Genomic DNA, 10,168 nt, shown 5'->3' with positions numbered 1-10,168 from the left:
CTCTTTATACTTATAGACGTATATATAACTAGGTGTAGGTTTGAATGAACGTGTTTTTATTGTATCTATTAAATTTTGAGGTTATCTTTTTAATTGTAAGTAGTTTGATTATTTTTTCTTAATAGTTTAAATAAAATTATTTTAAAAAAAGCAAGAAGAGATTGTGCGTCCATGATCTACTAGTGTAGAGGCTATCAGAGTGCAGTTCACTCGATGTACCCGTGTTTCATTATATTCTTTCTTCACTTGGCTTCTCCTTTTCCTCTTTGGCCTTGTTATCTTGGTGTCATTTGTTTCTTACTGCTGTTTATTTCTTGGAATTACAAGGGGGCACCCACTGACATGTTTGAGGGACAACGGACCCAAAATATCCTCTATAGTCTAAAGTTTGCTAGTTAGATTTATTCTGCGCTCTGAGGAAAGAAACAGAGAGATGTGTGCCCAAATCCCAAAGCTTTGCTCCTTTGCAATCTCCCTCAGATCTGGCCCTGAGGTGTCTTCAATCACAATTTCATAGGTAAGAAGAGGACATGGGAAAAGATGCACTGCTTTGGAAAAGACGTTTGTATGTATATTTACCCAGCACAGCAGACCAACAGCGCTGTTTGGAACATGTATGCAGAAGGATGAATGGGCTGTGAGGTCAAAAACATTTGTCAACTGTTCCTCAAATCGATTCCACAGCCTGGAATCCATTCAGCCCAGGGGTATTGGATCATTTCTTACCATGGATCAGTGCTTACAGGGTAATGAATTCCTGAATAGCTGGAACAAGCACTTCTGGATTCAGCTCCAGCTTTTGGTGGGCTGCATGATCATTGAGAATGCTGCCTTTCCAGTAATTATTTTGCAGTTTCCTGTCATCATCATTTGAATCTTTTAAACTTTCAAACATTTCAATTTGCTTTGCCTTTGGGAAAAACAGTTTTGAGCCCAGTGCAAACTGTAACCTTTTGACAGCCAAGTCCTCACAGTTGCCAGCTTCAGATGTTACAGAAGAAGATGAATGTGACAGTGTTAATTAGGTTTTCTGAAGGAAAAACTCTCTGTCAAACTCTTATGTGTTTGCTTAGCTATGGGTCTAGTCCTGGCCTAGTAAAGCCCAGGCAGGGTGGCAGGTGTCAGGGAAAACTAGTCTGTGAGCTTATAGGATTGCCATCACCAGCAGAGGGATTCCTCTGGAGACAAAATTAGGGACCCTCTCCATGTCCCAATATTCTCTTAAATCTTTCCCAAGTATCTTAGAAAAGACAGTGCAACTCCACATCTCCTTGCACACCCACTGTTTGAATAGGGGCATTTTTGTCCCTCCTCAAAGTCATTGCTCTTGCACACTAGAAACATGAACATCCACAAAGGGGAATGATGCCTGGTCCTCCTGCTGGTGCTTCAGAGTCCTGGTACGTGAAGATCTGAGTAGCTTCCAATATTAACACTTAACAGGCATTTCATGCTCCTTCAAGATATCCAGATGTCAGGGCTTTTTGTTTCAAAGCAGCAGCTGTAGCATCACTCTCTGGCGAAAAACAGTAAATGGGAAACAGCGATTGCCAGCATTGGAAGAGTGGGGAAAAACCTCAAGTGTCTTTGTCAAAAGAAAAAAGGGAAGAGTGTAATTGCCAAAGTCAAATGTTCATTGGATCATGCATGCTTGCAAGAAGATCATTTGGGACCATCTTTTTGAATCTCATGCAGGAAAGGAGCTCTTAATAATACCATGCTACTTAAACCCACATTGGGCTGTAGCTCTGTAGTGGCTCAAAATGAAGCAGATTGCCTGCTTTGTCACTGCCAGCCCTGCTGACCCTGAAAGTCACCGTAGCGTATCCCATGCCTGTTTTGCCTCCACGAAAATCTTGGCATCCCTTATTAGTGTGTGAAATAAATAAGGAGTAATAAAATGGACAATTACCTGGTCACTTTGGAGGCTATGATCATGCTTTCGCATGTCAGCCCTGTACCTCATGCTCCCAAGGCGTGTTACTCATCATGAAATATTTTAATAATAACTCTCAGCTCTCATGTTCCATCAGAATAAAGTTGCATCAGATCATGGAGAATTCTGCTGGCAGGAACAGGACAAAACCCTTCCAAGACTCACTTGCAGTTGTCCTGGATTTCTGCAGCCCTGTGTGGAAAGCTGCTGTAGGCAGAGTGTTTGGAGTTGGTTGGATGGCCTTTATGAAAGATGAGTGGAACAGCATGCAGGGCTCTCCTGGCAGAAAACTGTTTGTCCAAGAGCAGGCACATGGTGCTGGCAGAAGTGGAGCAGCCCCGCTCCCAGCGCAAGAGTCTGTGAGCTGAGCCGTGCCAGGGAGAAAAGACACCGAGGGGCTCCAGCCCAGCTGCTTCACCTGCCGGGACCGTTCCATGGAGCTGTGCCATTGGAAGAAAGTTGGCACCGGACGAGCCACCGAGCTTTCATCTGCTACTTGAACTGCTCCCTGACAGCTCCTGTTTTTCCTGAGAGAGAACCCGGCACATCTTGTAACGCACGTCATGGGGGGATTTTCCTCTGGCATTTTGGGTCTTTGTTCAAGTGGGGAGGACAGTGAGGTCTGACTGTTTGATATCCAGGAGTTACTGACTTGTTTTTCCTTGCTTTGTAGGCATTCTGTTTGTTAATAATCTGTTGGTTTTTTTCCTACTTTCATCTGTTAGTTTTGATTTCCTATTGCTGGAAAAGAATTTTTGGAACATGATGAATGAGACTTATTCTTATTCCATAGTGTCCTGTTTTAAGGTGTCTCAAACTGTGTTAGATAGATGGCTTCACATAGGAACATCCCCAAGGCTGCTGAGGGGAAGGCAGAGAGGAAGACAAACCTGGTATTTCTGAGGGAAATTCCTTGGCACCAAACCAACTTGAGTCATCTAACAGCTGATCTGACATCTTTAGAAATGGGCCAAAAGGGAAACCTTTCAGTGTGTTTGGTCAAGGCCAGGTTATGCTCAAGGCAAAGTTGTGTAAGTGCACTTGGCTCCTTCTCTCCTTATTGTGTCTGGCACACACAGGAGCCCACAGCTCCTGCAGAAACCATCACAGCACTCAGTGAGAGCAAACTTGCGTCCAGTCCTCACACAGAGCTGGGGTATCCAGCACTCCACCTCATTGGAATGAAGAACTGTTCCAACCCTCTTGGTAGGAGCTGAGGAGGTTTAGCCTTCAGATCAGCTCCTTGCCAGCTCTTGATTTGCTGCCCTGGCTAAGCTGCTGCTTGTGCCAACATTTTTTCCACGGCTGACAGGCCTGCTCTGCTGGCAAGAGGCCCCTGCAGGAGCTTGTGCTGGTGCCATTCAATCTTTCAGATCTTCCAAAGGAAAGCTCAGGGCAGAACTTGTCAAAAGAGCTTTGCCAGGTCAATGCTTTTAACATTAAATCTTTCCTCTGTACTCCATGTCATGCTCAGTAAATGTTTGAGGAAGCAATTTTGCTGCTCCAGAAATTCCACAAATCATGCAGTTAAACCTTAAGAGAACATGATTTGGGACATGTAATCACACTTGAATTCATTGTGCAGAAAACTACAGGAGCACTTCTTGTGAGCTCTGTGTCTAAGCTAAGTGACCTTGCCACCAAGAACTTGGAAAAGTGGGGAGAGATGGAATCAGTAGCACATTGTGATTCTCCCACATCACGTGCCTGAGTGACACAACGACCAGAGCTGTGCTCACTTTGTCACTATGGTCCCGTGCCCAGAGTGGGTCACACTGCGGGAACAGGAGGCCTTAGATGTGGCTCGAGCTATGGCTCCATGGCCTTTTGGCTGTCAGATTGCATTTGAAGGAGACAAGGAGGAGGTGGAGGACTTTTGCACAGGACAAAAAGGATTTATTACTTTGGACAATCCATGGGGCAAAAGACAAAAATGGCAAAGCTGCAGCAACTTAAATATGGGGAAGGCTCAAAGGGAAGGTACAATTTCTTAGCAAATTGGAGAAATTCTGAGGAGGGGATAAAAGGTAGGATTTACAAAGGCATTGTCCAGAGAGGGAGGTAGGGGTAAACCTGGGCCACATGGACTAATTAGACATCAAGTTTTAAGGCATTTCCAAAGAGGAATTCTAAGCAGGAGGCAGGCACAAAGCAGGATTGACAGGTAGTTGAGGATAGATTGACAAGGTGGGTGAGAGTGTATAATTTTGGACTAAACCACAAGATTAGACAATGACAAAACCTACCATTAACAAGAAACACACTGCAACACATGAGGAACTGGCTGACTTCCACTGCGGCAAGGCCTTTTTACCCTACCTCAAACCTTCATGCTACAGATAGTGGTGGTGAATCCCCCGTGGCCTTGTCAGGCCACACCGTGATCTCAGAAAAGCTTGTTAGGCCTCGGCCTTGCTGAACAGCGCCTGGGCTCAGCTCCTCTGGAGCTGATCACAAACACGGAGTGCTCCCAGGAACTTGTGCTGCCTATCGAGCTCCTGGGCTTTCCCATGAACAACCTTGGAAACTGCTTTTCTTGCCTGGATGGAACAAGATGCTTCCTCTCATGCTTTCAAAGGCAGGCTGCTGCCCCAAAGTGTGGCCATGACAAAGCATTTTATGGCTGAGGCCACTCTCTTGTGGCCCATCAACAGTGCTCCAAAAGGAGCCCTTGGAGCTCTCCTAGACCACAGCGGCTGCAAGCAGCAACCTCCCTTGCAGTGGGGCCTCTCGGAGCCAGCGAGCTCTCCAGTTTGCTGCACTCGCAGGATCGCCCATCAACAATGGATCCTGGGCCCATCCCCCCTCTCCTGGAGGCTCCAGTTTAACTACTGTTAAGCTTGAGTGAGTGCTGTTAAGCTTTTAGGCCGTATTCCTTTTTATCATTGTCCTTTCTGTCCCTTTGTCTAATGCACCTAAAAGCACATACACACACACACCCACACACACTCACACACATGCACACAGTTCTCGGTTCATTTCTGGTTTGATTGACTCCAATTTGTTCGTTGCTTTTTTTTCCCTTGTTTGTGCCTCAACTGACTAGCAAGTACTAAAGTGAATGTTGTCAACAAATTCTGTAGAGCTGTTGCTTAATATTCAATCTGTTTTTTCCTGATAAAGCTGCCTGTGAATTTTTAAGCAATATCAAACACTTGTAACAAAGCCTGGGAGTATGAGGTAGAGGCTTGACACTGGAAAGCAGAAGAGTAACTCTAAAGTGATGAGTTTAATCCTCCATTTGATTACTCTTCTATTTATTTCACTCTAAGAAGCCAAGCCTAGCTTTTCTTGGAGGCAGAATGTGTGTGGGATGCTCTAGGGTATTATCCCATAGCTCTGAGCTGATTGCCACTCAGGAGTATAAATAGATTTGAGGAAACCTTGTCACTTTTTGTTGGCCTCACAGTCCACTCACCCTTCTGCAAAACAGCTAAAAACAACACTGTTGAACTGCTGTGCTGGCTAAATGTACATACAAATGTCTTTTCTAAAGCAGTGCATCTTTTCCCACGACCTCTTCTTACCTATGAAATGGTGATTGAAGACACCTCTGAGTCAGATCTGGGTGAGATTGCAAAGGAGCAAAGCTTTGGGATTTTGGAACACTTCTCTTTGTTTCTTTGCTCAGGTCTTTTGTGAGCACAGAATACATCCAGGTGAAAAACTTTTGAATACACAGAATCTCTTGGATCCAGTGTCCCCAAAACATGTCAATATGTGGCCCCATTGTAATGCCAAGTCACAAATGGCAGCCGAAATGCCACAAAGAAAACATGTCAAAAGAGGAAGAGGAGAGGCCCAGCGAGGAAAGGTACAGTGAGACGTGGCACACCAAGTGAGCTGCACTCCCATAAACACAGCACATTTCCCCCAGGCTAGCAGGTGATGGTTGTGGATTCTCTGCTTGTTTTTGAAAAAATTTCGTTTATTTATAATTAATAACACCTATAAGCATTTAATCAAAATAAAATATATACAATTAAAAATATATCATCAAAATATTGAAGATACAATCAAATGTTGAGATTGTCATTGGTTTAGGTCTTCTAAAGAGCAGAGAAGTTCTTGGTTGCTGTAAAGTTGTTGATTGTAAAGGCACATCAGTTTCAAAAGAGCAAGAGTCCCATGAGTTAAAGTCTATGCTAAAAGGTTTTGAAGTAGAGTCCTGATGAGAAGCAGAAGCTGCAGCCTGGTACAGAGTCCTGAGCAGAGGTAGAAGCTGTGGCCTGGCACAGACTCTCAAGCAGAGACAGAAGTTGCAGCAGCAGCTCCAATCTTCTTCCGGACAGTGATGATGGTGGTGAGGAGAGAGGGGGAGAGAGAGTCTCTCCCTAGTGCATGGATTCTTATTTACAAATTACCCAATGAGCTAAAAACATGAATCTGAAGCATTTCTACTAAACCTATTAGAATTCTAGTTCTATAATATGCAAGGTTACATATAACTTGCACATAGAGCCTATCTGTTTTATCTGAAGAATGTGAGCAGTACTCTTACTGTATTTTTATTATGTCTAGAACAGTTTTTGAGCTCTTACTAAAGCTTTTTTTAGAAGCTTGTTTTTTACACTAGATCCTAAGGCTTTTGCTCTTTACGGCACGTAAAATATATTCTCATTTATTTACCCAAAAGTTAATCTTGCATCTCTATTTCATGTACCAGTGGCTGAGTATATTTTACATAAATGTCTAAAGGTTTTAATTCAATTCCTGCATTCTAATCTCTCTCTGAGAGAGACCCCTGTTTTACACATTCCTACAATCGAAACCTCTTTCTTCAAACCTACAGCTACCGATCATAACATATGTACATCTGTAACTCTAAAGGCTAATGTATGAACCCTCTCTTTCAATCAGTTCTCAAACAGGTGGCAGCTCCTTCCTGATCTTGGAGGAAAGAGCCCTTCTGGAGTGGAGGCAAGGACTTCGTGGATTAAAGCACATAGGAACGTCCAGAGAAAATGTCCTGGTAACACTGTAGCAGGCAAGATCTGCAAAGTGGAGACACAAAGTATTAACACGGGCCACAAAGTAAAACTAAAGACTCTACAGCTCCATATTTATTGGGACATATTTCCCGGAAACTTCTACATAGCTGCACAGGGAAACATGCTCCTGCCAGCAGTCACTTGAGGCAGAACAGGGGCACACCCTGACCCACTTGCACAAAGCTCCCACGGGAACACCCTGGCCTCTGGGATGCCCTGGGACAGCAGGGAACCCAGAGCCCTGTGGTTGCCAGCAATGGATCAGCTGCACATGCAGCCTCCTGCTCCTCTCCCTGCCCCACAGCTCAGCAGCCCTACAGCTCCATAGGGCACTGGGAGCAGCAGAGCTCAGGGCAGGGGACAGCTGCAGGACAGAACTGTTCCCTGGCAATGTGCACAGGCTCTCCAGGCTGGCACAAGACCCTTCCTCCTGCCAGAGAGCGGCCCAGCTCCCACCTTACCTCTGTGTGAGGCTGAGCCTTGCTCAGCCTTCCCCTTGTCCTCAGTCTGCAGTTGTTTCAGCCCCCTGAGCATGCCATGACTATGAAGGGCAGTGGAGAAAGCAGGGGCAGATGCACAACCTTCTTTAGTATTTCGTCGTTTTTGGCACAGCTAAAATGTCAAATCCGGAGGTGTCCATCTCAGCACTTGGTCAACTTTCTGGAGAACATCCATCCTTCACCAGCCCAAAATGCTGGAGAGGTTTTTCCGCACATGTGGAGGCTGGCTGGCAGCATGCTTCTGCAGCTGGGTGCCCATCACCTCGTGGAGGGCAGAGGCAAGCCTGGTGACCACAGTGCGGACATTGGCGCTTCGGACAGGCAGCGCCTTGTTCTCCAGCAAGGACCAGAGCACGGGCAGGGCGTAGCGCTGGACGACTTCAGGGCTCCTGCCATAAACGCCTTCCACAAGCACTGCCAGGACAGAGACACAAGCTCCTTAACCACCAAGCTCAAGGCAAACCAGGATCTACCTCTGGTTTTGCTTCTTGGAAACCCCTCTGGCTAAGATCAGTGCAATAGAACTCAAAGCCCCATGATCCAGAAACAGCCAAAGCAGCTGAGCCTCCCTAAAACAGAACCACCAACCTCTCAGGACTAATTTCTCCAAACAGAACCTTATATATTTTTGAGAATTTCTACCTTTACTAGATTACTTCATTATCTGCTTCTGCATCAAAAGACTGATGCAGTGAGCAGATTAATGACTGAAATGTCAACTTGCCTGTTATTTCCATTAGGAAGTTCTTTAAACCCACACTGAAGATTTGGAAGTGCACTGTAGAGAGGCAATTGAGAGATTTCTAATATAAAGGATGATACCATTTTTGTGACTCTTGATATCAAGTGCCAAAGTCTAATCTGGCTCTTCCCTTTGCTCAGTGACACACAGCAAAGGATAGTATAGGACTACACTTCCAAACTCCAGCCCACCAGAGATGGGTGCTGCTTGACAGATGGATTAGAAACATTAGTGACCAGCTGGTGTCTTTGGCAGAATGCTTTTGTGGCTTCCAACAAATACCTGTTCAAACGTCAGGTTGTCTTAGATAACTACCCAGACCCCATTGTCGTGGCATTTGTGCATCTCCACATTTTAATAGCCTTTCCCCTTCCAATGTTGATGGCATATTTTCTTGCAATGTCTACTGAAACAGCAGAATAGAGAGAAAAAATAATACACAGGGGACTGAATTTTAACCAAATCACGAGGGTTTTTTCATATTCTCTCTGAATCCTGTTCCCTGCTCACTTCCTGAACTATATCAAACACACACTAAAATTTCCTACCAATAGGCTCCTTGCATGGCAGATTTGGCTGAGAGATCAAATCCTGAAATGCTCGGCAGTAAATTCTTATTTTATGCACAGGCCAAAACTTTTATAGCAGCCACTTCTTATTCTGTAGTGGAAGAGACTTCATTTTTTCTATGCTGTTAATCCCCCAGCAGTCATCAACATTTAAACAGCTCCTGAAAGCAACCAAACCCAATTCTGCTAAGTAGAAAAAGGGTTATGGTACCCATTTCAAAATGGGAGTTAATTTGATTTTAAAAGTATTTAAAGACATCAGTCAATATAGGACTTGATAAACCACTGTCTCTTCCGACTAAATCTCAGAGAGAACATCTGCTCTTTGTAAAGCAGTCCTAATTTATGTTTCATTCCTTTCTTTGAAAAGGAGATCAAAATAACTCCAAAAATAAATTCCATCCTGATGGAGATTCCCTTTGTACAGATGCCCTTTAAAGGGCCTTTGACATTCCTATTCACTGAACATTGCCCTTCTGAGATTCCAAATGAAGACACAAAGTGTATCAAACCTTGCATTTCAAGATGCTGCCTCACTTAGTGGATTTAGCCTCAGTTCAAGCAAGGCTATAAATCTTCTTCTCTACTATATATTAAGATTATCATTTTTCCATTCCTTGCCTACTGCTGACATAGCAAGCTCCTCTGAGGGATCAATTATCAGCTGCAATTGTAGCATTTTGGACAGCACTGAAACAGGAAGACATGAAATGCTCAGTCCAGTGCCACTTGGACAGCACAGGCAGGGAGCCTCAGCACTCTGCTTCTGCCCCTCTGCCCCCAAAGGCTGCCTTGCACCAAATCCATGCCTCTAATATGTGTGTTGAGTTTTGACCTAAGCTGTGACCCCAGGCACTGCACGGTTCAGCCTCAAAACTTTCCAAGAGCAAAACGACAATCCCATGAGGACAAAAGAAACGGATCCCCTGCAACAGCACTTGCCACCATTTTCCCTAAAGAATCACAGATGTCCCTGAGCTTCCAAGAGAGGAGCCAGTTCGGGTATTTTTAGCCCTTCCCTTTCCTGCACGTGGCTTCTGAGATGCCCCAGGGAGAGCTCAGACCCCAGGCCGAGTGCCGCCCCCATCTCAGGTGCTGCACACCTCTGCAGCAGCCAGGGAAAACCTCCCCAGTTGGAGCAGCTACTCTACTCTCTATTCACAGGAATTCCCTGTAAATATTCCCTGGGAAGACCTCTTGACTTACAAGGGGAGGCCATACCTGTGATATGCACTGTGACCTCCAGCAGAGCTTGGCCACTCAGTTGACTCCACTGGTTGCTAAACTCTTTCATCAGTGATAATTTATCTACAAGAGAAACACACATTTCTGCTCACTCGTCTGAGGTCATAGGAGAAAAGAGAGTGGGGAGGGAAAGGGCAAGGGCAGCCTCAGCTTATAAAATCAAGTAAATTTCTGTTGATGTTTAA

General features: G+C 44.9%; 1 protein-coding gene across 1 annotated transcript; it reads right to left on the bottom strand.

Moving 5' to 3' along the window:
- Window positions 1-7,605: 7,605 nt before the first annotated feature.
- On the bottom strand, window positions 7,606-10,032 carry LOC148217333 (TOG array regulator of axonemal microtubules protein 2-like). The gene is made up of 2 exons (XM_088158730.1): window positions 9,960-10,032; window positions 7,606-7,841 (listed from the first exon to the last, which is right to left on the bottom strand). Exons 1-2 carry the CDS (start codon window positions 10,030-10,032, stop codon window positions 7,606-7,608), a joined length of 309 nt encoding a protein of 102 aa, XP_088014856.1.
- Window positions 10,033-10,168: the final 136 nt, after the last annotated feature.

The sequence above is a fragment of the Sturnus vulgaris genome, unplaced genomic scaffold (genome assembly GCF_052056855.1).
Source record: "Sturnus vulgaris isolate bStuVul1 unplaced genomic scaffold, bStuVul1.hap1 Scaffold_868, whole genome shotgun sequence".
NCBI classification, from domain to species: domain Eukaryota; kingdom Metazoa; phylum Chordata; class Aves; order Passeriformes; family Sturnidae; genus Sturnus; species Sturnus vulgaris.
Note: the sequence above shows the minus strand (reverse complement) of the source record. Positions and strands in the feature narration are given on the sequence as shown.

Coding starts and splice junctions, on each gene's coding strand:
- LOC148217333 (XM_088158730.1), bottom strand. CDS start 10,032: ATGAAAGAGTTTAGCAACCAGTGGAGTCAACTGAGTGGCCAAGCTCTG. Junction 7,842..9,959: donor GGTCACAGTGCATATCACAG/GTATGGCCTCCC, acceptor CTGTCCTGGCAG/TGCTTGTGGAAGGCGTTTAT.